The 25958-nt window shown below is 38.3% G+C and overlaps 2 protein-coding genes across 14 annotated transcripts; one reads left to right on the top strand and one right to left on the bottom strand.

Annotated features, from left to right (window-relative positions):
- Positions 1 to 175: 175 nt before the first annotated feature.
- kcnq2a (potassium voltage-gated channel, KQT-like subfamily, member 2a) lies at positions 176 to 21120 on the top strand. 12 transcript variants are annotated; one of them, XM_043246408.1, is made up of 19 exons: positions 191 to 657; positions 5378 to 5468; positions 6106 to 6232; positions 6873 to 7048; positions 8003 to 8131; positions 8481 to 8591; positions 8689 to 8784; positions 9058 to 9152; positions 9340 to 9402; positions 9832 to 9861; positions 10404 to 10457; positions 11898 to 12091; positions 12993 to 13040; positions 14022 to 14039; positions 15599 to 15698; positions 16722 to 16853; positions 17375 to 17425; positions 18578 to 18695; positions 19207 to 21120. In XM_043246408.1, the coding sequence occupies exons 1-19, from the start codon at positions 362 to 364 to the stop codon at positions 19918 to 19920; spliced, it is 2643 nt and encodes an 880-aa protein (XP_043102343.1). In that variant the 5' UTR covers positions 191 to 361; the 3' UTR covers positions 19921 to 21120. The 12 variants fall into 12 exon arrangements, 11 of the variants coding, with proteins under 11 accessions (XP_043102354.1, XP_043102343.1, XP_043102345.1 ...); XM_043246419.1 differs by lacking the exon at positions 19207 to 21120 and having other exon boundaries at positions 176 to 657; positions 18492 to 18666; XM_043246410.1 differs by lacking the exon at positions 14022 to 14039.
- Positions 20817 to 25507, bottom strand: si:dkey-183p4.10 (midasin). Of its 2 annotated transcripts, none has more exons than XM_043246435.1 (8): positions 25221 to 25507; positions 23221 to 24864; positions 23055 to 23121; positions 22621 to 22952; positions 21917 to 21989; positions 21783 to 21837; positions 21583 to 21702; positions 20817 to 21361 (listed from the first exon to the last, which is right to left on the bottom strand). In XM_043246435.1, exons 1-8 carry the CDS (start codon positions 25261 to 25263, stop codon positions 21260 to 21262), a joined length of 2436 nt encoding a protein of 811 aa, XP_043102370.1. In that variant the 5' UTR covers positions 25264 to 25507; the 3' UTR covers positions 20817 to 21259. The 2 variants fall into 2 exon arrangements, with proteins under 2 accessions (XP_043102370.1, XP_043102369.1); XM_043246434.1 differs by having other exon boundaries at positions 22621 to 22955; positions 25221 to 25505.
- Positions 25508 to 25958: the final 451 nt, after the last annotated feature.

The raw sequence follows: 25958 nt of genomic DNA, 5'->3' as shown, positions 1-25958 counted from the left end.
CACCTTTTTTTTTTGACATGGCTGCTCCTCGTCTCTGTGTGGAGGCATTAAGATTTCAGCGTTGCAAAGTTCTATTTCCTTTTCTTCCATGAATGATTAAACTGGCTTTCTAATTATTTACCACTCGCAACAATTTGTTACATCAGCCCCTCCATCCGAAATCCGACAGCTGAAACATTAAATATAGAGGCTCGCGCGGGAGCCGGAAGGCGTAAAGATAAAGGACTACCCATTGCAGTTTCGCCTTAGCGTTTCAATTGGCTTTTAGTACGAGACCACCGCACTACAGAACACACCCCGGTTCGGCGATGTCTGCCCACGACTACTTTATACACTCGTTTGGATCTGTCAAACTGTAAGGATGGTGAAAAAATCCGCCAACGGTGAAGTTTATCACCCTCAGGCAGGGGAGAAGAAACTGAAAGTCGGCTTCGTGGGACTGGACCCCGGGGCTGCGGAGACGAGCCGAGACGGGGCACTTCTTATCGCCGGTTCCGAGAGCACGAAACGGGGCAGCATCCTGTGCAGACCGAGGTCCAGCATCTCCAGGGGGAGCGTCGCGCACAAAAGAAACGCGCGTTATCGCAGACTGCAAAATTTCCTGTACAATGCGCTGGAAAGACCCCGCGGCTGGGCGTTCATTTACCACGCTTATGTGTGAGTATGTGCTCCGTGGTTTTGCGTTTCTGCGTGGCGTGGGGATCACCCGCCTTTACGGACGGAGATGCTGCTGTGCTGCGCCGCCCAGGATGCTGAAAGTTTGAGATGTTGTCGGCCTGCCTGCCTGCCTGCAGCTTTTGTCGCAGAGCGTCAGTCAAACAGTGGGGAAATACGTAAAAGTTTGGTCCGTGTAGCAAATGTCAATATTCGTTCAGAGCCAGGCCGTCAAACGAGCTTTTCGCAGCTGTGCGTATTTCATAAACTGAGTCGTTGGAAAGTGTTCTCGGATTATTAATGATGCATGCTGTAGACTTAGTGCACCGTGCACAGGGTATCATTAGGCAGCGGTTTCAGCACCGGTCAGCTCCTGTAGTACCGCGTCAGTGCGCTCGTGTTTGCCGCGGCAACAAATCCGTGTTGCTTGCCAAGGAGGGGGGGGGGACTGTGGCAGAGGTTGCATGCAAACGGGGGCGTCGCTGGGCTCTTCACCGTGGCACGGGGGTGTAGGAACGATCTGGAAAGAGAGGGGACTTATTTTCAGACCTTCTTGGTCTGGCTTATGAATATTAATAAGGTGACGTAGCTTTCGCGTAAATGATTGGCTGAATAGCAGTTCGTGAGTTGTTTATACCAGGCGACTTCTTGCGTTCATAAGTAGCTAGACAACGAGAATAATGTTCGGTTGATATTTATTTTACAAATTTTTTGTGATTTTACATTGTCCTGGCGACTTAAATGCGGCACCGTTATAAAAGCAGCTTCAGTTTGCATCAGAACAGACAGACGGATTTTTTTTTTTTTTTTTACAACATAATTTTTTTTCATTACAGTGTTTCATGTGCATTATTTTATATGTGTACTGTTTATATCAAAAGCATGGTTGTGTTTGGGTCGGTTGTGTATAATGAACCGGAAGTAAGTTTGAATCGGTTCGCGATTCAATCTAAATTTTTCGACCAGCTCACTGTACTGAATCGCGTACTGATACTTTTTTCTGCTCCTAAAAATACGTGATATATTCAGATACGGGAAAGAGCACTGGATGAATATAAATTTGACCTAAAATCACCTGAAATGCAACTGAAAAGCCTATTGCTCGTCAGAAAGTCCCCCTAAGCGTAGGTAAATACATTTCCAACCAATGAGTATCAAAACGATATACAAAACGGAAGTACTAAGAGCTACTACGGTTATTGGGCATGTAAGTTAGCATTTCCTGTAAATACTGTACCAAGATTCATTAATGTGGTAGAGTTAGCCTACTGTACATACAGTCAATGTGTGCAAAGAAATCAATGTGCTGTTGACTAACAAAATATGAGCAGCAGGCTACTGATGAAATATTAAAAATTCTTCTGACAAAGACTAACTTACCTGGCAACATTTAACATGATTTTGTAGACACACCGGTAGTTAATAACTACTTTTGTTGCAACTCTCTTTTAGATTTTTTTTTTTTCTGTCTAAATAATGCAATGAACTGCTGTATTTTATTTTCCACTGACCTGTATTATAAATCTTTGGATTCAAATTTCTGTGGTAATTTATAACCTGTCCTAAAAGATTCAATAGGAATTTAAAGAGATCATACAGGATAAACTAATTGATGAGCATATGATCATTTAAAACCCTAACACCAAAATAATAATAAAGCAGTTTAGACTGTTTAACAGGAGTTATACATATTTTATTTTAATTTCTTTTTGATGTCATTCAGGTATATGATATCAGTAATCATAACAGTCCTGTTTCGTAACATATTGTAAAAGACCTTGTGTTTGTTTACGTGTCATCATAGAACCCACTAGAAGATTTAAGATCCATTGAGATCCTATATGACAAATCTACAAACCTCTGTATTTTTAGCTGGAGAGATGAGAAAGGATTGAATCTTAAGGCAAGGCATGTAGCATCACTTATTCTGTAGCCCTTTTAGAAACACATTACCACAAATGTCTCTCCATTCATATCTTAAGATGCCTAAAAACCAATCTGTCATAATGCAGCATCATAACCTCAGACTTTATCATGGATGCTGGAGCATGAGCTGTCTAATTTTCTGAGTGGCTGTAAATGTCTTTGTCTGCTCTACTGGTCATGCAACCCTCATAGAAGACTCCCACTTCAGCCTGAGACATGAATGTGAGTTCTGAAGATACATTATTTATACAGTCACCATCCTTATTTTACTTTGTCTAGTGCGCGCGCACACACACGCACACACACACATCGAGTGCAGTGCAGTGTGCTGACTTTGGCCTCTTACTTTAAGTGTTTTTTTTCTCTCTCTTTCACAAGCATTAAATGCAGTGATAGCACTTTGCATGCTGTACAGACTCAGCTAAGCCTTTATTTCTCAAGCTTAGGAAAGGGTACAAGGAGATATTTAGAAGTGGTGAATGCTTTGATATGTGAGGGACTATGTGTGCCTTATTGTATATGCAACTTCATTTTGCTGCAGGTCAGTTGTTGGCAGCTAATGCAATCAAAAGGGCAAGAATATAATATTCTGTTATGTAATACACAACAATATGCTTAAAAAAAACTTTAAAAACTGAAATATGAATATGAATAATTGATCAGAAGTGACAGCGCATACATTAGTGTTTAGTAATTTAAAATAATTTTATTTCAATTTCATTAGGTTTTTTTTGTGACATAAAAAATGTGAAATTTTAACTGTATTTTTAATTTTATAAATGCAACCTTTGTGAGCATAAGAGATTAATTTCCATAACATTCATCTTTCCAAAAGTATTGTAATCTTTGAAGACATTACTTAATTGTTATTTAACGTGAATTATGATTTAACATCACCTCATCCTCAGTTCAGTCTGGTTTTAAGAGAATTGTACTAATGGGGTGAATGGGGTAAATCGATTACTCTATTACCTGATTTGCTGCTGACTCCAAGGATGTGTCCTTGTTGTCTCTCCGTTTGACAGGCCAGTATAGTCTACCCCGCCTTACAATTTCCAGATTAGCCGGTGCCTGTTGCCAACATCAAGAGCAATAACCAGCCTGACAAAGACAAAAGAGCTTAATGGCTATTAGTTTCTGTGTTTTTGTAACTGGTTTGTATTGTAGGTTTTTTTTTACATCTGATGTTCAGAGGTTCAGAAGTGTCACAAACAGTGAGTTTCAAAATTTAATTCCAATCTTAACAAGCTTGTGCCTGATACCTCTGTGGTCTGTTTGTGAAAGTCTTATTAGATTTTCTTACTTCACATTTCCAAAGCTTGAAACTTTATAAAGCCCCTCACCTGAAGACACTACAGTCAGATAGAGATTTCAGTGATGTGCAAAACCGAAGCGTAGTAGCTGTATTAATGTCAAGTTTAAATGACTGTCTTATCCTCTGAAACCACTACAGGGCCATAAAGTCCAAACCATCTGAGAGCAGGAAAGTGAGCTATCATTTCTCATAATGTTATGCGTTCCTGTAAGCCACGTCAGGTGTCTGATGTCACCGGTTCTGTACTGCTCAGCATTTTTTTGTCCATGCATAATGAGTAAAGATTAGATTTCCTGGGAGGATTCTCGTTTGAGCTGATTTACTTACTGTTGACTTTCTAATCCTCTGTTTTGTGCCTTTATTAACGCAGCCTTCATTTATTCACCTCTGGCCTCATTCCCTTCAGGACCAGTCTGCTTTACTGATCTCATTCTGTTAGATTGTTCCAAATGAGCAGATTCATTTCTGTTGTTACATATAATATTAATAGCTGGGGTGGGGAGGAAGTATTTTATGCGTGACACCTTTACCGCCATTCGACAGCGACTCCGATTTGCTCTTATAGAGGCACAGTAAAAGTTTGTCTGTTTAAAATCTGTACTGATATGTTGAAGATTAATGGCATATCATTATAGCTTACAGGTTTCTTTATCGTGCTTTTCTTTGCATAATTGAGAAGTGCCTAATTTATTACCCTCGCAGGGCTTAAGTCCAAAAAGGTACATTCGCATAGACTCGGGGCCAAAGCCTAAAGAATGTCTGCTCGTAAAGTGAAACTGCCAACCTTATCATCTCAAACTGACTTTTTTTGGGTTTTCTACTTATTGTAAACATTGCACCAGTTGTTTGAGTGCTTTCATTGATTGTGTGATGGTTTGAGATTCCCTGACATTTAACTTGATCACACAGCGCACATCTCTCAAATCACTGTTTGTTGCCTCTCTAATGGTGTGAATCAGGGCAAAACCACTGCAGTAAAATGTTTTGGAAGTCTCCAGGTAGCTTTGGATGTCAGTTCAGAGTATTTCTGTTTCCCACCCCCCCAAAGTTTTCTGTCAATGTTTTTATCTATTTTTTTCCTCTCTCTCTCTCATTGTACATGGGTGTGAGGCCCAGAGAGGTTTTATGCTAATGAGACTTTCAGCTATTTTAGTCTCATTTCACTTCACTCTCCTTCTTTCTCTTCAGGGATTTATCTCTGAGTTTAACTACAGAATGTCAGGAACTCTCCAAGGATTCTTGCCTCTCTCAAGCCAGTACATTTCCTCATAGATCACAAGGCTAACGATTGGCCCAAGAGGGCCCAATTCCAATTAAGTGTCTAAACTCAACGTCCTTCATGAATATTCATCAGCTGCTCTATCCAAAACAAATTATATCAATGAATAACTTCTAGCGCTTAAACTTACTGTACTAGTTGAAGCTCGTTCAGATGCTCAGCGTAATATTACTGGTTTGATTTACCGCTGTCCTGTCTTGCAGGTTTCTGCTGGTGTTTTCCTGTCTGGTTCTGTCAGTGTTCGCAACGATCAAAGAATACAAGAAAAGCTCCGAGAGTGCCTTGTACATCCTGGTTTGTATCTGATGCTCGTTTATGATTTACAGGCGGAAGCTGATACATGTTAGTGATGCTGCCAGACACTTCAGACTTGTGTGTGCACATTGTAGACATCACAGTAGATCCTGTTCCACGTTCTAACAGAACATGACAAGGAGGACATTATCCAGCGGTGATGTGAATTGCTGTGAACATGACACTTTATAGATCTGTTTGGGTCAGTGGAAACAGTAGCTATCAAGCACTTACATGCTGCAATTTTAACATAAAAAGCTTGGCCTAACTTGGATATGTGTTTTTTTGTTTTTTATAATAATCAAATTTAACAATGTGAAAGAAATCTGTCTTTGACATGATAATGATCATTATTTTACTATAATTTATGTCATTGTTCATTATATTATGTGCATTATATTATGTTATAACTATATATAAGGCAGCACAAATAAATGTATGAAATGAAATAACACAGTACATTTTTCTATGCACACTAAAAGCAGAAATTCTCTGTAACTTTTATAGCCTTTTTTATACCTTTTTTTAATACTGATTATTTTATTATATATATTATTGTATAAAATGTATTTATATGATTGAACATGAATGTGTGTATGTATATATATATATATATATCTATCTGCTGTCTGTCCAGGAAATTGTGACAATCGTGGTGTTTGGTGTGGAATATATTGTGCGGATTTGGGCAGCCGGCTGCTGCTGTCGCTACAGAGGATGGAGAGGAAGGCTGAGATTTGCACGCAAGCCCTTCTGTATCATCGGTTAGAAAATCATTTCAGTTTTTTTGGTCTGTTCTGATTTTCTTTTATAATGCATTTTCCTCTTCTCTCTCTCTCTCTCTCTCTCTCTCTCTCTCTCTCTCTCTCTCTCTCTCTCTCTCTCTCTCTCTCTCTCTCTCTCTCTCGCTATTCTTTCTGCTCAAGAGACAATCAAATCTGCATTGCCAACTTTTTCTGGGGCAGTAAATGAGAAAACTCTCTGAATTATGACACTTGATACGCTGGATGCCAGTGCTACGGCAGAATAATGCGAACTCCATCAGTGCATGATTTAAAAGAATACATAATGCCAGTGAATATGAATCACATTATCGAAATAATTCACCCAAAAATCCTTCAACATCGGTCTAGTATTTTATTTTTAAAAAAGTATTCACGAGGGTGAGTAAATATTGACAGAAAAATTATTTTTGAGTGATCTGTCCCTTTAAGAAGCAAAGTCCACTTAGAGAAAATCTATTTGATTTAACGTAATAATATAGATAATCATCTTTGAGTGCATTATATGGAGGATAAGGAAGCAGGAAGAGAGAATTAGAAACATTTCCTTACTAAAGTCTTAAAGGATGTCACTCACCTTAAGAAGTTCAATTGATAATTAATCTATACTCTTGTTCTGCAGATATCATGGTCCTTTTTGCATCGGTTTCTGTGCTGGCGGCTGGCTCACAGGGAAATGTTTTTGCCACCTCCGCCATTCGGAGTCTGAGGTTTCTTCAGATCCTTCGAATGCTGCGCATGGACCGCCGCGGTGGCACATGGAAGCTCCTGGGATCTGTGGTTTACGCACACAGCAAGGTGATCAGTAACGTGCTTGTATTCTTATGAAAGAATACAGCACGTTTTTTTTCTGTCCACGCTAAAAGCTGAAATTCTGTGGAATTTGAAACAACACTGTTTCAAACTGATAGTTTGGACAAAATGTTAAACACCAGATTATTTGTTAAACTCGTGTGTTGATTGTCTATCAATATGCATACTGTATGCATAGACAGTTTTGTGTGATGAATGGGTAGTAAATGTGTACTAATTGAACGCAGAGATTGCTGAAGTTCACATTAAGTAGGTTACTGAGTGAGCATATTTCCACCAGTCTGCCATTTGGGTCAGTGGGCAGCGAATTCATTACTATTCATTAGTTTCTATTACTGGAGAAACTATATTACTCCATTTAGTCTGCAGCTATTAAAACTATTCAGTGGCCTTAAGCACCCAGAGAAACGGGTTGAAAGCAAATTTCTTTGCTGTATTCAAAGATTCGGAGAAAACCATTTACAGTAGTCTTTTAATTTACATCATAGCTTGCTGAAAGATTGTGTTGTGTAATGCAGCATTATTTTGGAGAGCATTTTATTTAGCAAAATGTGGTCTAGTCTATGTTGCAAAATTTTATTTTTAAAAATAAATGCTGTCTTTTAAACATTCATTCATTAAAGAATCCTGAAAGTTTGTAAACACAGCTGTTTTAAGTTTGAATGTAATAAAATATATTTTTTGCTGACCATCAAATCAGGAGTAATGGCTGTTAACTTTGGAATTTAGGAATCTGCTATTACAGGAATAGATTCATTCAGTTTTTACAATTGTAATATTATTTCACAATATTACTGTTTTTACTGGTTAGAAATGCTGCTATGCTGATCACAGAAGACTTTTTTCAAAAATATTTAAAAAAAGATGTGGACTAAAAGGCACAGGAATGTATCACACGTTCTTGATCGTTCTAATGTTTTTTTAAATCCCTGAATGTAGGAACTCATTACGGCATGGTATATTGGATTCCTTTGTCTTATCCTGGCATCTTTCTTGGTGTACTCAGTGGAGAAGGATGACAATTCAGAGATGTTCGAGACCTACGCAGACGCCCTCTGGTGGGGGCTGGTAAGTGCTACAGCTTCATCCAAGCCCACAGTGGCCTACTGCCTCCATCTAATCAGATAAAAACAGAAGATACGACACAGTGAAACAAGACACTGCTTAAAGATCCATTTCGTAAATGGACCAGTGGCATCAAAGAACTGGCAGCTGCTCTTAGGCTCCTTTGGCAGCTCATTTCACTCCAGAGTAACTTAGCGTAAACTAATTGTGGACATTACTCCATAAGCCAGGCTTGAGGACACAACGGGATCCCAACATGGGATTGAATTTATAACTGTATCTAAACATTCTAGAGCCTTACTAGGTTTCATAATCCATGCCATTGTTGAGTAAAATAATTCCTATCTTCTAGGTAACTCTTACAACTATCGGTTATGGGGACAAGTTTCCTGTCACATGGAATGGGCGTCTAATTGCTGCCACATTCAGTTTGATCGGTGTAGCTTTTTTCGCTCTTCCTGCGGTGAGTTTAAACTGAAATGAGGCATTGATCACCTCCATTGCCTGACTTCAGACATCGCTCACAAACAGCTGTATTTGCACTTTTTTCTCTGTTGCAGGGTATCCTGGGCTCAGGATTTGCTCTGAAGGTTCAAGAGCAGCACAGACAGAAGCATTTTGAGAAGCGTCGTAACCCTGCAGCAGCTCTTATCCAGGTCAGAACTATAACTCTGATTCACACCCCACACTCACACGACATATCAGCATTTGCAGGCCTTTCTGGTGTCTAAGAAATGTTCTTGCTAATATTTTTCAGTTGGAGCACTAATACCATATTTAGCTGAAGTTGACATTTGCTGTGTTAAAAAAAGATATATAGTGGATCATCTTTTAACTTTGACTCACTGATTTAGATGGCTCGAAATGTTGGTGGACGTCATTTGATGCCTTAAAAGTTCATTTCAATGTTTTTTTTTCCCCCACATCAGGCAGCTTGGAGATTTTACGCTACAAATCTTTCCCGGACAGACCTGCTGTCCACATGGGACTTTTATGAGCAGACTGTGTCGGTCCCAATGTACAGGTAGACTGTAGATACTGTTTAAAGACACATTTCTTGTATGTTTGCTAGTGTGCAGTTTTACTATTTATATCAATTCTCAGTAGTGTTTTTTTATATTTCCAACTTTCCAATTTTAGTGAATGCTGTCTTCAGCAGTTTCATATTAAGCATTTCAAAAGTCTTTTCTCTGTTCTGCATCTACCTAAAGACTCATCCCTCCTGTAAACCAACTCGACATATTAAGAAGCCTGAAGGGAAAATCTGCTTTCAGGTCTGCTACACATTTACATATTATATTATCAATGTAAATAATAATTATGATATTTCAGAGGGGTCCACATTAAAAGAGACCACATTAAAAATGAATAAATAATCAAATGTTTTAAGCCTTTTGCAAAAAAAGAAAAAGATAATGCAGAGGTTCTTCAGATTCAGCACTATTTCTAGCTCATTTATCAAAGTGATTGATTATGTGACTCTTTGTAAACATGTTAGATGGTTTTCGATTCCAGTGCTCTTTAGATCACACAATGCTTGAGAACATAGCTTTACACAACCTTCAATGTTTAACTTAAAATAAAAATGAAAAAAATGTTAGAAAAGATTCTCTCAGCATTTGTGAATGGTATTTCTGTTGGAGATGTTTGTTTGGTGTTGCCTGCTCTAATCTCATGTCTTTATTTCTTCTCTCTTTCTAAAGGAAGGACTCCCAGCTAGAAGTCACTCCAAGGTTTGTTGTAGTGGATTTTCCCTTAGAAACTTGACTATTCCCAAATCACTCCAGTCAAAAACACATAGAGAATCGTAGTTTCAGATCACCATCATCATTCTTCAAATGAGAAAAACAGCCCTCTTTTGCTGTGTTTAAAGTCATTTGAAATCACAAATGTTATTCAAAGACAGCCTGGTTGCACTTTGTACTACAGTAACTTCAAGTGGTATTTACAGGGAGATGAATTAGTATCACACTGGCACAGCAGAATCAGTGCAGTTCAAAGGAATGAACAGAAAACAGTCACACTTTGGTGTTTCTGCCCTGTAAAAGCCTGCAGTTGTAATCCTGTAAAATCAAGTGCAACCCGTGACTCATTCAGTTCATTTCATTCAGTTTAACAACTCCTAGCTCAAACTCTGTTGGCTGTTTTGGGGGGTGGTTTAGGGGGGGAAGTACCTCAGATTTTAGGTCCCACACTTGGACATGTCCTAAACCATTTTTGACCACTGCTTGTATAATCTTTTCTCTCTCATGACCCACTCCAACCACATTCGCAGTAGTGAGATTTCACACAAAGACACCCTGTGTGGGTGCTGCCCGAGAAGCAATAGGTACCGTTGCACACAGATACTAACGTCTGCACGCCCAGATCTCTCTCTCTCTCTCTCTCCAGCATCTCAATTTGTCTCTTTCCTTCCTGACTTTGATTTCCCCCTATTTTTAAATGTATTCCTTCAGTGTGTTCCATCATCAGCTCAAGTGAAATATTTCAACATTTTTTGAGACATACAGCATAGTGCACATTGGTATCGCTGTTGAAGTATTTTAATCTCTCGTCAGCTCAGGTGGGCTGAGAAATGTTCTGCTCTCCAACATCTAAAAATGTTGCCTTGTTCGAACCAGAGAAGCAGACATTTGTTTAGCTTTGTGAGAGAGTTTTGCTTGCCGATCAACTTTCCCACTTAGCACCAAGAAGCACTTCCCATCGCATTTTACCTCAATCCCACGAGACCATCCCCCTCTGCAAGCTACCTTATGTTGTACTGGGGTCTCTAACTTTTTGCATTTATTAATTTGGCTGTTTTTTAAATTGTGTTTAATATAACAGTTGTGCATTTTTCAGCATGCCCGACAACATGCATGTGTTTCATTGCTTTGTTGTTCAAAAGTTTTCCCTGTGGCAGCATGTGAGTCTGCTGTTGCATCCAGAAGTTGTGGATTGCATTGCATGACTGAGAAGCACCATTATCCATATCTTTGCCCATGTAAGTCTGACCTTAACTGAAGTAGAAGAATGCAGAAACAATACATTCAGTATTATTAAAATGTGTTTTAATGTACAGCTATGAAATTGCTTACAGTATCTAATGATATTTATTGCATTTCAGTGATTCGGACTATTTAGAACATTTCTATAGCAATTTTCGCATATCAGTAAATATGTAACTGTGTTTTTATAAGCTGTAACATGCAATAATAATAATAATAATAATATATCAGTAAACAGTAATATGTTTTCTAGTAAATAACGATTTGTGTATGAGAAAATCCATTTGCACTTTTTAGTGTTTAATTGTCTTAATTTTTTTTTTCTTTTTTAGTTTTTTATGTTTATTTTTATGTATTTAATGTATGTGTTTTTGCATATTGTGAACTGGGCGATAGTGCTGATTTGTATATATGTATTTATTTTGTCAAGCAAAAACAAATACATATTTACTTCTATATAATAATATAGTTTTAAAAATATATTATTTAGATTTAGCAGATTAGCAGATTTATTTATTTTTATTGTTTAATGCATAAGTCTTACAAAAAAGTTAGATTTATGCTTTAAACAGAAATTTCAATAAGTTCTAGACATACATTTTATTAATTTTTTTTACAATGAATGGCCAATAATATAATTTACAGAGTGTTTTCTTTTTAGCACTGGATGTTTTCTGTCCCCACACTGGAAAAAATACTTATAAGTGTGGGCTCAGGATGATTTGTCTGTTTCCCTTGCTTTTTTTGTTTGTCTTTTGTGCTTCATTGTGTCTGCTGTGCAGTCGTAAGCCCAGCTTGAAAGAGAAAGGCAGTCCCTCTAAGAGCACCGGGGGGAAGGAAGCCAAGACCCCCAAGGCAGAGGAGGGATTCAAAGAGAGTCCAAGCAAAGTGACCAAGAGTTTAAGCTTCACAGACCGGAACAAAGCAAAACAGGCTTTCAGAATGAAAGATGGAGCTTCTCGGCAGAACTCTGAAGGTCAGAGAATGTTGTCATGCACACATACACTGGAATATTAAAATACACAATGAGTGCAAAGTAAAGTATGTGCTGCTTCCAAACATACATTCACCTGTGCATTACAATACTCGCTTTGCATAGGTTTTTTTTTTTTTTGAGTGAGACTTCCGCTCGCAAGACAGAGAACCAGATGCCACACTGGATTTCTTAATGTGTCGAAGCACAAAAGATGGTGTCAGTGACAGTCCATTCATTAGAATTCATAAGACGCCAGGTGTAAGTTTCTATTTAAAGCACCAGCCCAGCAAAGAAACTGATCTGTGTTTCATAGGTTTAATCCCCTCGCTGAAACGCATGAAAGTGAAATGTTTCTAACCATATTTTGCAATGGAACAGTGTATTATTGTCTAAAAAAAAACTTGTTGATGCTGAACCTTTTGTGGGTTTTCAGTTGCAGTAACTGTAGGTTTATATGCCCTTAGATGCTTGATCCCCACAAAATATTTCATCCACGTTGAAAAAGCTTTGGGAATTTAGAGCGAATGATTTGCATCTGCTGATGTGTTGTTGTTGTTGTTTTGCACATGCTACTGCATTTGTTTCGTTTAGTACCTGATTCACTACAGGAACTGCAGATCAAGCAACAGTGTAAACACCTAAAGATTTCATGCTAAATGAAATTTGCACAGGAGCATTTGCTGATTTACCACATTTCTAAAATACAACTCACTACCGTGTCACAGTTTAGTGAATTCACCCCTTTGTGTTTCTCTCATCCTGTTTTATGCTCTTGGCATAACTCTGCAGTGCTCAACTTCAAAATATATATATATATATATAAATGGATCCATTTTATGTATTTCACTTCCTGCACACTCATCGGTTTCTCTCTCATTTCTCTCTACTGGAAAAAATAAAGTGCTGATTGAGTTGCAAGACGAGGACTTCGCCATGAAGAGTTCTCCAGGTTAGGCCATGATCCAGAAATATGATCCAAAAAGTAGAGAGATGACAGAGCAGTTTCTCTTTTTAATCAGAATCTGTAAGCACAGCGATCACTGCTCTCGCAAAGGCCACCTGATAGGAATGACAAGATATTATGTTTGATAAATAACAAACAGTATCACAGACCTCAGCTAAATCAATTTGTATCAATATCTTATGTGACACCGCAGCAAAAGCAATATGAGAAATAGGTTTCACTTCCTGAATCATAGAATATACACATATAAAAATGAAAAAAAAAAAATAATATATATATATATATATATATATATATATATATATATATATATATATATATATATATATATATATATATATATAGTGAGTATTTAAACATATAACAGGGTTGAAAATGTAGCTTAGTCCAAAAAAAATTGAATGCTTTGAAAAAATTCTTCTTACCTTACCGTGAATTGTCTTGTATAATGTTATTTATTCTTTCCTGATTTTACAAAATAATGCTTTTTTATAATGAAGGAAACACAGAAATATTATTTAATACAAATTTATTAAATTTAATCGTTTCAAATTATTTAATAGTTTACCATACTAAATTAAAATTGATCTTTAGTACAATAAAATGAATCAATCAATTCTAATGCAGGGCTGCTGATATTTGAAGTGGCTACAACTTGCTTCTTTCATGCTAGATTATTGTTATGTTACTTGATAGTTTAACTAACCTTAAAAAAACTGGGATTTATACCTTTTAATGTTTGTTTTTTTCGGACATCGAAGTATACCGTTTTCATGGAAAGTGCTTTATAATGATGTGCAAGCAAATCTCCCCCACTCATAATGTAATATAAGCGACACCATGTGTTATACAGTTGCATGGTTGAAGTCATTGTCATCTTTGAACATCTCTCTCATATCTCTCTTTCTCTATTTCTTTCTCTCTATCTTTCACATTCTCTCTCTTTTTCTCTTCACATTTTGGCAGCGATTGAGGGCTTAATCAGTAAGACAAATTATGTTGTCTGGGGCTGCATCTCTTTAGCACTAGTCCAAAAAAAAAAAAAAAATCTCAACACCAGTCTGCTAAAGAAACACTCTGCATGTTTTAAAAATGGCTCCTTAATTGCCAAGCTGCAGCATATCTTTACAGATCTGCCCATCATCCAACACTCTCTGTCATGAACGCTTGGCTGAAAGTTTCATTTCACATGAAGCATCACACAAAATGTAATTTTTTTCACTGATGCTTGGATAGTTATTACAGCAGCTATATTAGCCTTATCTGTCAACCATATGACGGTGGAGTGTGACGGCAGAGCAAAGTAAATGTTACTCATTTGTCTCAGCCTGGATATCGGTCTCATGCTCATCCCATGACAGAATGTGTTCCATGAAGGTGAAAATGAAACACTTTGCAACTTACACTTTCCATCAAAGACTTTGCACTAACCTGCATGAAAGAATTTCTCAGCTTACGGAGGAAACAAGTTTGTTTCCAGAAATCGGTCTTGTGCCGTTTCGACTAGCTGGTTGTTACTGTATGTCATTTGAATAGGATATGCTTTTTCGGATGTCACATCCTCATTCAATGACATAAGGATGACACATGTAGTACGAATATTTAAGCTTTTTTTGTCCCAGCATTTTTCAGGGGGTTGAAATTTGTTCGATTTTTCTCAAAGTTTTCTCAAACATGCGCTATTGTGGTAAATGCTCAGGCTAGGAGGTTCTGGTAAGTGCTTCATGCATGAGTAACACTATTGTTTCAGCTCCAAATGCACATTGAAATATTAAAGCATGTCTGAAGCTTCTGACTAATGCTGACATAGTGATCATGAGATTAGGAGGGATATCAGTTTCACAGCCGCAAAATCTGACCGTGCTCGGCTTTTTTCATCTAATTTCCCCCCCCCCTGAGCACTTCTGAAGAGTGGAATAAATTAGTTTCACTTTAGAAATTCTAACTAGTCATTTAGCGTTTGCTTTTTTTCACGGAAAGTTACTTTGGGGTAATTTGTGATACTCTGATTCTGTGTCCTTTTAAAGGGACAGTTCGCACAAAAAACTGAAATTGTCATCATTTGATCACCCTCATGTCGTTTCAAACCTGTACAGTGATCTACGATGGGTTTTACTCTAGCAATATCACATGAGCAACTATTGTACTGAATTTCAGCATAGCTGGGCATAGTCTCATTCCTAGAGTCATGCTGATATTCAGAACAACATTATCATGTGTAAGTGTGATATTGATTTTATACAACAGTTCTGTAAAAAAGATGTTATTTCAAGCACAACTTCAACTTGATACAGTGGGAACGTAGACGCTAACAGTGAAAAGTCACAGTGCTGTTGGACTACAGTAAATATCACTCTTGGAACGCCGCTCAGCCAATCTAATTCAACGGCTGGAACTAACTGTTGTATAATGTGGAGTGCAGTTTATCGAGCATGTCTGCCATGGCAGATGTTTTCTGTAATCTTTAATCTTGTCACAGGGCTGTTCTTGTTAGCATTAGGACTCTTTACATTGGGAGCAGCCTGTTGTTTTGTGTGTTGTAGAGGCAAGTCTTCCGGAAGATTTTGGGGATGACAGAGGTTTTCCCTGCGAATTTGTGCCGGATCTGTCTCCGGGACTAAAGGTGACCATCAGGGCAATCTGGTAAGAGGCACTGATCTCCTGGCTAGAAAAGACTAGGGGTATGAATACTAGCTATCACAACAATTCAGTATCGTTACAATTATTGTTAAAAACACAATAAAAGTTTGGGGTTTTTTTTAAATCATAAATGTTAAATGTAATAATAAAAAAAAATTATGAAAGCACTCATTTAACTGCTGGGACAACCACATGTTTATTAGGGCTCAGAAACTGCCTGTTTTTTTATTTTGTACTGTTCTTTGAGGGCCATTTGTAATGTTATCATGAGTTTTAGGTGCTGTTCACACGAATGTGGGTATTTGCAAAACCGTTGCCTTTTCAGTGTGTTTTGGCCATTCGTCCACATGCAAACACAGGACCAGGTCACTGAAAACAAACCTTTTTAAAAACTCCTGCCGAGAGTGAAGGGTTTCAAAAACTCCAGTTGCAGTATGATTGTGTAGATAGATTTTGGCTTGTGCTGTCGGAGCATGCGCTGTTATATCCTCCTACTGGAATTATTTGTGTGTGGACTATGCCTTAGTTTCAGTCTTACTGAAAATCATTTGTCGAATTCTGTCTTGTTTGCACACAGACCAAGTTCTTATTGATACGGTTTGGTAGATCATTAAGGTCAAGAAATAAAGTTTATCAATTGGTTTCTGCGTAGACCTGTGTCTGCCGCTCTGGTCATTTACCCACAACATGTACAAATCAGAGGCAGGGCTAACCGCAGTGATGTATGATCAGGTGTTGATCTTCTGCAGAGGCAATGCTTTGCCATGCTATTACATCATAGAGCGGTGCATTTCACAACTTGTTTTGGCAGACTGGGTTCAATATCTACTGTTTTTAGATTAACAAAGTTGCAAAGTTTTGATTTCTGAAACTCGCATAATGTTTTTATTCTGCAATGACCTCTTATATATCAGAACATCAATTTTTATTTATCAAAATGCTATAATCATTGCTTTTAATTGTAATTGTCAGGTACGGTTGTAGTAATTGTACACCCTAATTAAAGTCTTCTTCGGTCTTCCCCAGTGTTATGCGGTTCCTGGTGTCTAAGAGGAGATTTAAAGAGAGCCTCAGGCCTTATGATGTGATGGATGTGATCGAGCAATATTCAGCAGGCCATCTGGACATGCTGTCACGCATCAAAAACCTTCAGTCCAGGCAAGACTTCAGTCTGTCTAGAACAAAAGAATCGCATCACAAAGTTGTCACCATTGCGGTAACCTTCTAACAATGACAGGATCCACCTGCTTCAGTAGTCAATCAGTATTTTGGCAAGAGCTGTAGCTGAATTGTGAGCAGCACCCTCTGGTGGTCACTATTTGATATTTGTCTAAAGCAGGATGAGACTTCAACGCCGCTCGATCAAAATCACATTCACAGTGGTTTTATTTTTTGTGTCACATTCGGAATGATTTGAATTCAGATTCACTCCTTTTCTCTCAAATAAGCCTCATATATGTTGTGAAATGACATCCACACATATACCAATATATTCCAACAGCAAAAACCATTTCTGTCATGTAAACATGAGACACTGTTCGTAGAAGTGGGTGAGAACAGACATGTATGGAATATATTCTTTCTTATTTGTCGACGGTCCTCACTGTGGTACAGGGAGTGGTTTCCATGTGTTGCTTGATGATGCTTGGTATCCATGCTCTCTCTGTGTACTTTGCCAGGATAGATTTGATTGTGGGTCCCCCTCCCCCCTCGACCCCTCGTCACAAGAAGTACGTAATCATTCACCATTAGCGTTCCCAGGCTGAATGGGTTTATTATTGGACAGCATTGTATTATAAACTACAGTGTCATGACTTGTAACCGGTTGGATTGTTTCTTAATTGGCCACTCCGTGTTCACCTTAAAAAAGATTAAGATTTTGGAAAGATATAATTATCACTAAATAATACGCTGCTGTGGAATTGGACATATAGAACGTTCATTTATGGTAAATAATAAAATGTGTATTGCTGTACAATAATTCAACACATTATGGTGTGACCATGCAGCCTGTATAACGGGGGACGGATGCAATTGTGCATGTTGTCCCAGGGTTTAAAAAAGAGAGAATAACTTAAACATACAATGTATAACAAACAAAGCATCATAAGGCATGGAACCCGGTGACATTGTTTGGATTATTTTTCATTTATTTTCCCCACTTTATTTATTATGTAAGTCAAATTCCCTGCCATTGGTGCAGTATGTCTAAATAACGCTGTTGGGAAGCTACTTTAAGGGCATAAACTCTTTCTAAACAGCAGTTGTGAGTGCAGTGGCAACTCTGTATTCGCCCCTGCACTAACTGCGCTAAACTGGAAAAATGAATTGCCTGTATTAGCTTGCTAATTTTTAAAGCAAAAGTAGCTATGTATATGAAGTAGGAAGACTTCATTCAAAAAATCTACGATGATAGATGAGGTGAAATTGGAATTATCTGATTTTTATATTAAAACATTTTATTAAGTGAGGGTTTTTTTTTTTCTCCCCAACACTGCTCTCAATAATCCTGTGCAGAATTGTGAACGTTCATCTTGGTGTAATGCTTCATTTTTGAAAGAGCCACCTTACCATGATTCCAAGAGTCATCTTGATTTTTGAAGTACCAAGTCCCTGCTGAATGCATGCTGATTAACAACCTTGCAGTATTGCATGCAGCATGCAATATGGCATATACTCACTTTCAGCAAATCAGGCTTCAATCATATTCCCTCTTATTTCAACCCTGCTGTCCTATGTTTGCATTCGCATGCTCAAGTTCTCCTCCATAAAGCTAATTTCTGTTAACTTGACAAGGTACAGTGAACAGTTAACCACTGAATCTCAGTGTGGATGAGGGTGTATTGACTATGTGTCGAAGTGATGGTCTATTGGATCACTAGAGTGGATCAGATTGTGGGAAAGGGAGCCGCAGCGGGAGAAAAGGACAAGCCCAAAAGCGACACAGAGATGGCTGAGGACCCAAGCATGATGGGACGTCTAAACAAGATGGAAAAGCAGGTGAAGCTTTTTTGGTGTAGCACTGTACACTCTTAAAGTACAGGTTCTTTATTAGCATCTATGGTTCCATAAAGAACCTTTAGCATCTATGGAACTTTTCACTCCACAGAACGTTCTTTATAGTGACAAAAATCTAGTCAATGCAAAGACATGAATAGATTTGAATTTGCGCCAAAAGACATGCCGCAAACATGCAATATATGCCTTAAATGCATCTTACGTGCAAGTTGAAAAATTTCGCCTTCCAATCAGTGAAGAGCTTTATGACGTCTAGTTGTATCAGAAAATGTAGCATTATGGCATATTTTTATGCCCACGAGTGACAAGAAACGTACTGAAAACATGTGCAGTGTGATAAAGCTTAAAATTTGGGGGGCACACACCATTAACAAAGAAAAAAGTTATATTAAGAGTACTGAAGGGTTCTAAGAGGAACCAAAAATGGTTCCCTTTTAGAACTTTTATTTTTTGGAATGCGCTAATGGACCTCGCTGTGTCTCTTCTTGTGCAGGTAGGGGCAATGGACCTCAAACTCAACTTTTTGGTCAGCGTGTACACCACACATATGGGCATCCCACGATCTGAGACTGAAGCCCTCCTAGGCTTTAAAATCCCTTACCCTGCTCCTCCCTACCACAGCCCAGACGATAAGAGCGAGAAAGCACAGGACGAGAAAGAGGATGAGAATAAAAAGAGTGTGTCCCCTGTTTATCCCGGTCTCAACGGGACTCCCACCGAAAGCCAGTGTCGGCCCTCTACCTCATGGCATCAGGATGACCATCCCCTCAGTGTGCCTCTCTGGAACAACAGTCGAGGAGTTTCGCCAATAGGCACGGATGACCCCTCACTGTACCGTATCCCGCCTCCGCCGTTCCATGAGAACGGAGACAGCAGCCGCTCACGTAGGTCCAGGAGACCCGTCCAGCAGCAGGCGGCCGTCGAGAGCGACACATCCCTCTCCATTCCCTCGGTGGACCATGAGGAACTAGATCGCTCTTTTAGTGGCTTTAGCATTTCTCAGGCCAGGGAAGAGGAATATGTGCCTCCCGTTAGTCTGGGGCTTTTTGGCGGAGGCGGCGGGACACTGTGCACCCGTCTCAGGCCTTATCTGGCCGAGGGGGAGTCGGATACGGACTCTGACCTCTACACACCGGGAGCGCCGTCCCCTCTCTCGTTTACCGGAGAGGGGCCTTTCAGTGACAGGATGTGGCCTGGTCTGAAATAGTGTGGAGTTCATTGTGCGGACCAATATACTGGATGTAGCTGATGGATGTGTATGTGGCCATTTGGACTTGACGGAGTGAATCGTTTTTAATGTCGAAAAACAAAAATGTGGGAGTGATGCCACAGCGGCAAGACAGAATCATAAACATTGCAATTAAAAAAACATAGAGGCTAAGAATGTGTGCGTTCACAAGCAGAAAAGATTGTGTGTATTCAATTACTGGCATGGATCTTCAAATCAAAAAAGGCTCCTCTTCTTTATTAGTTTGCGTAGTCACAGTCACAGCTAATGCAGTATCCAGTGCACTTTACCTTAAAACTGTAATTTTAGTTTATGAGATATTTATTTATTTATTTACATTGTCTTTTCCTGAAATGTTTTATGAGACTGTTATGAAAACGAGTAGTTAATCAGGGCATGTGTTCGTAGTAAGCATTTAATGAACATTTTAAATTGAAAGGTTGCTTTGGAGAAAATAATTTCAGCCAAAGAAAAAGACGACAGAAAGCTGAGCATGCCTTACAGGTACTCTTTCCCTCTTATATATTTCTTATCAGTAGGATGGAAAGATGAATTAATTTTTTATAGCTACATTTAAAGTCAAAGCACTTACGGAGAGAGACACATACTTTTGGAGGAACTATTAATATTTGCAGGAACCCTGGTGATGGTTAGAGGAGAAATATCCACGCTATTGTATGCAATCAGTTTTCAATTTCTAGAATTGGTAACCTGCACTATGATATGTTTTATGCTGTAGCGAAGAAGGCACTGAATAATAGTCAGACCTAAAAACACATTAACTGCATGGCATGTTTACGGAATATAGCTTGTTGACAACCTAATAGGATGACAAATGAGATAGCAATGAAAGAAAGTCCAGATTTAGACAAGGATAAAGGAATTGAAAAGTTATGGATTGCATTTATTAGTTTTGTTTTTCCAGGTCAGTTTTACATTGAAAGCGCTTGTTTGTACAGGTTTCCTGTAGAGCCCAGAGACCACTTACATCTGCAAATGTATCACTATTCCCAGTAAAAAGGAGAAAGATGAATCTATCTAGATGTGGTTTATGTAAGAAAATAGGGATAATTATATGAAAAGATATAAACATTTTTCGAAGCTGTATTTCAAAACTCTGTTCAAACATTACAATATTAGGTTGCATACTGTAAGGAAATAAAGTTGGTTTTGTCTCAGTCTGCTGATTTGTTTCATGAGATGTTTTGCCGTGGTTTATCAGTCATACTTGCAGAGGCCTTGATTCGTGCATGTGTGTGTGTGTGTGTGTGCGTGCGTGTGTTTTGAATTATGTTGAATATTAAAGATTCGTGTGAATTCAGTAGATCCGGTCCAGGCTGTCTGTGGCCCACCAGTAAGAAAGTACACCCACCGCCGTCGCTAGGCTCGCGGCTAACACTGAACTCAGCAGCACAACGCACTATAGAGAGGTCAAAACAGAGTTTGGTCAGAGTCTGAACTGTTAGGCTGCTTATTGGCTTTATTTATTAATGGCTTTAGCGCTGTTGTGCTTGAAGCTGATACAATAACTTGAATTTTACATTAATAATGGCAGTATCAGAACTGGCATTTCTATGAGAAATGTTTACACAATTTATACACAATTTAAGCATTGTGTTATTTACTCCAATTAATATTCACCTTATTTCTCTTAGGTTGTTCCTTCAGCTGCTTGTCTGCCTTTTGCACCGCCTTTGGTAAGACTTTGTACCTTCCTGTGTACAAGCGTCTCTCATTTGGTTCATCAGAATCACTTTGGTCCTGAATCATAGCGGTAAGACAATGACCAGTTACAATTATGTGATCATTTTATTGTTTTCTTGACGATGTGATGTTCTCACCTCAGTCCTCAGGACGCTGGCAGTGTCATCCTCTGTGTTTGATTCCTGTTCACTGCTAGAGGACGATATAAAATGCAAACTTACAAATCTGATATATGAATGATATTTGAAGCTGACGCTGAAATCCATTTTACCTATCATTATCTTCTTCATTTTGAGAAGACTGTTGGCGAAATCTGAGCATAACTTTGTGACTCCTGTCTGTGGCTGTTGAGAGAATTTACATATTCATTTAGCAGGCATTTTTATCTGAACCCATCATCTTGATACTAACATCATGGCCTGACATTTGAGCTACAAAAATTATTTTCCATTTATAGGGGACTTGAAAATGAGTATTGAAAGTGAGTGTGTGTGTGTGCGTGTGTGTGTGTGTGTGTGTGTGTGTGTGTGTGTGTGCGCGTGCATGACATTTTTTAAATAAAATGTATTTGTATTTATTTGATCACATAAGCTGTAATCCTTTGAATATTACAGTTGAAAATATCTGTTTCATGTTTTAATGTTTTATATAATTTATTCCTTTGATGGCAAAGCTGAATTTTCAGCAGCCGTTAATCCAGTCTTCAATATGCTAATTTGTGGTTTGTTTCTTATTGTCATTAATGTAGAAAACTGCTTAATGTATTCATAATACATTTTTCTGTATTATGAAAGAACAGACTATCTTTGAATTTTAACTATTTTGTAGTACTAAGTGCGGTCTCTTTTGATCTATTTAATGCATTCTTGCTGAATAACATAATCATAGTTATTATTCAGTATTCATTTCTTTTAAAAAAAAATCACACTGACTCCAAACTATTAGTGTAATTCGAAAGAAAATTTCAGCACTTACCCTCACTTTGATCCTCTTCATAATATCTGTTAGATGCATCAATTCTTGCTTGTTCCTGTTTCATATCTCTCTCTATTTCAATTTTAAGCTTCTCCAAGAAATCGTGATCGTCATCACCGAACATACTTGAGTCAGTTTTAACCTCTTCATTAATGTTGCAATCATAATCATCAAGCTTCATGTTGTCCTCATCCATCAGAAGGACACTGCTATTTTCTCTGATGTGTGAGGGTTCACGGCTGTCTTCTTTGTTGCTTTGGTCTTGTTTGATTGAACTGGACTCTGGAAGATGCAATTCACTGATGCAACCTATTGTGCTCGGTTCCTCTTCACTGCTGTGTGGAAATATCACATGCAAATCAAATTTATGAGCTTGTATTTATGAGCTCAAAACACTTTCCTTTCAAAGTCTCAAACAGTGAAATCTGTCTTACCTGCAACTATCTTCCTCATACTGAGAGGATTCTGGTTCCAAACAAAATGTGACTTTGTGGCTTCTCCCTGTTATTGTTGGGAAATAATTGATCAAAATGTAAAAAACTGTCATAATAAAAATGTGATAAATTAAGACCTTAAGATGCTTTACAAATGAGCATTTACCCTTGTTTTCTTCGCCTTCAACAGACTCGTAGTATCTGTTAAATGCTTCAATTCTTGCCTTTTCTTTCTCCCAGTCTCTCTCAGTTACCTCCTCTTCGTTCTCCAGCTCTTTTAGGTAATTGTCCTCTTCATCACAGATCACTTCTTCTCCATTAATTTCCCAGTCATATTCATCAAGCTTCAGATTGTCCTGGGACCAAAACGTCCCAGGTAACAAAGTGTTAATATTTTCTCCAGTATCTGAAACTTCTGAATGTTCACTGTTATATTCTTTGTTGTTCAAAGAGTCAACAATGCTTATGTTTTCATATGAATCAGTCTCAGTAGAACCTTCTATTACAGTTCCTTGAGACGCCAGAATGCTGGATACATTACACTTCCGTAGTTGCAAGATATCTTTGACCACTCCATCCACTGCTTCATGCTCAATACTGTGCCAGTCTGTAGCAAAGTCCTTTGTGAAGGTGTGCTCCTGTTTCTGGACAGGTGTGTTTTTGTCTTCTGAGACTTGATTTTTGCAGTAGTCGTCACCATCACTGCTGAAATCACTGTCGTTGTCTGGCTGGGACTCAATGGATTTTAATTGGAAATTCTCAGAGATTCCATAATCAGAACTTTCCCCAATGTTTGAAATCTCACTGTGCAATTCAGCATCTTTCTGGAGCAATGTGTCATCTTCTGATTTTCCGGTTGTTGTCTCCACGTACAGATCCTCATTCCTGACACAGGTGAGCATGTCTGCAGGATCCATACATTCATCTTTCTTTTGGACATCATAATCTTCCCTTGATGTTACAACACTGTAAGGAAATTCTTCTGGGTTCTTTGTCTCATAGGACGAACCTAGGCCTACAGCTTGCACCTCAGCTTGCTTGACGTCCATGTGATTGGATTGTCCACCCTCGGGCCCTTCACTGCTGTCTCCACTGTCACTTTGAGACAGATCAGAAGGGTACTCTGCTAAACCTTCCTCGTTTCTCTCATGGTCCTCATGATCTTCTTCTGTAAATTCTTTTATCTCCTCTATTGATTGGGACTCCTCTCCTCTATTGATTGGGGTGGATTTTACTGGCCAGTCTTGCAATGTTGACTGTACGCCACTAAAACGATTGAGCTGCTCATCATCTGGAACATGTTCCCCAGTTCTGTCAGGCTCCATTCCTTCCTCTTTTAATGTTGAGCTCTCATTTGCAGTTGAGCTCAGTGTATCCAGATCATAGTGAGTTCCTTCTGGTAGAACCATTTCCAGCACATTGACATCTTCAGCTTGTTCGTTGCTCATTTTATGGATGCCTTCACATAGCTCAAAGTCATTCTCTCTGCAATCCTCTTCATGGAAGCTTAATTGCTGGTTTTGGGTTTGTGTCTTGTTTTCGACTGCATCGTTGTCATCCCATGAACCACAGAGCGCAGATCCTGCCTTCATGCTTTGTTCGTCTAAAGAGAAGTTCCTATTGTTCTCAAAACAGTGCTTAGTTCCCTCTTCCCTATTTGTCCACTCTAAATCTGTGTCTGAATCAGATCCACTGGATTCTCTGAGATCGTTGCCCTCCTCCATGTCTAGCTTATGTTGAGGTACATTAACGGTGTGTGTGGTTGCTGCGTCATCATCAAAGTTCAAATTCTCAAACTTTGTCTCTGTTTCTATTTTTATAAAAAAGTACACAGATCAGTACGAATTACACTGTAAGAAAAAAATCTGTTGAAAACAGATCACATCCTGGCAAAAAGTACCTTTTCCATTTTCTTAAATTTTAAACAATCAATGTACTAATTTAATATATGGGCTAAACACCTCTGAGAATCAGTATCAATTCTATATATTAACAAGGTACTTTGAGATGTCGTTTTATGGACTTTTTTTAAGCTTGTGAAATTTTATTCCTCAAGTCAAAATATTTCTGGAATGCCACCGTTTAGTAGTTAGATCATATGATATGCGCACTGCACACTTTTTCCATGCTTCATTAAAAAAAAAAAAAGTTTTACAGAAATCTTACCTTTGAATGCATCATTCAGAATATCAGCAATGTTTTGATCCATCTTGTTGTCAACACAGCAGGAGGTGTAAAGTGATTAATTTCATCTCATACAGACAAAATCAGATTCAAACATGACAGACACACTCTGAATGTTTTACCACTTTACAAAATGAGTGTGTGTGTTGCGTACCGTTTCGTGTCATAGCTGCTTCCTGTTCGAACAGGGTCACGGCAAAAAGAACATCAACAAAGAAATTAAGTTACTAAACAAATGAACACGAGTCACATCTAAAATGCATCTAAATCAACAATGTTAAAATCAAGTATGTCAAGTTATATTTGCTTGATTGCTTTTTTTTTTTTTACATCTTACTTTTATGTGTGTGTGTGTGTGTGTGTTAGTGCAGCAGGAACGCAGTCTTGTATGACATTTTGTAGGCTGTGGTTTCAGAAGCACAACCACACCACACATCTCCTCCAAATCGATGCATCCTCTGCATGAGTTACACAGTAATTTTATTCAGAACTCTGCAGTTCCGTCACATAACGTAAAATGTTTTAAAAATGAACAAGATGCTCATTGTTCATTCTGAGAGGTTTCTTTTTTAGTGAGCCACTGTAGTGCTGTGAGTTTAAGTCGATTTTATAGTGTGAATTATTTAGTGACAGAATGAAAGAACACAAGAGCATAGCTTCTACTCCTCTTTATCAAAACATGCAACCTGAAAAATCATGACCCTTTCATGTGTATATATA

The sequence above is a fragment of the Puntigrus tetrazona genome, chromosome 8 (assembly GCF_018831695.1).
Source record: "Puntigrus tetrazona isolate hp1 chromosome 8, ASM1883169v1, whole genome shotgun sequence".
NCBI lineage: Eukaryota > Metazoa > Chordata > Actinopteri > Cypriniformes > Cyprinidae > Puntigrus > Puntigrus tetrazona.
This window is presented reverse-complemented; position numbering and strand designations above follow the sequence as displayed.

Bases quoted from the DNA above. Each gene is read 5' to 3' on its own strand.
- kcnq2a (XM_043246408.1), top strand. From the start codon at position 362: ATGGTGAAAAAATCCGCCAACGGTGAAGTTTATCACCCTCAGGCAGGG. The intron at 5,469-6,105 runs GTTTGTATCTGA...CTGTCTGTCCAG, and splicing joins AGAGTGCCTTGTACATCCTG to GAAATTGTGACAATCGTGGT. The intron at 18,696-19,206 runs GTGAAGCTTTTT...CTTCTTGTGCAG, and splicing joins TAAACAAGATGGAAAAGCAG to GTAGGGGCAATGGACCTCAA.
- si:dkey-183p4.10 (XM_043246434.1), bottom strand. From the start codon at position 25,263: ATGGATCAAAACATTGCTGATATTCTGAATGATGCATTCAAAG. The intron at 22,956-23,054 runs GTAAGACAGATT...ATTTCCACACAG, and splicing joins TATGAGGAAGATAGTTGCAG to CAGTGAAGAGGAACCGAGCA. The intron at 21,703-21,782 runs GTGAGAACATCA...GCTATGATTCAG, and splicing joins CCAGCGTCCTGAGGACTGAG to GACCAAAGTGATTCTGATGA.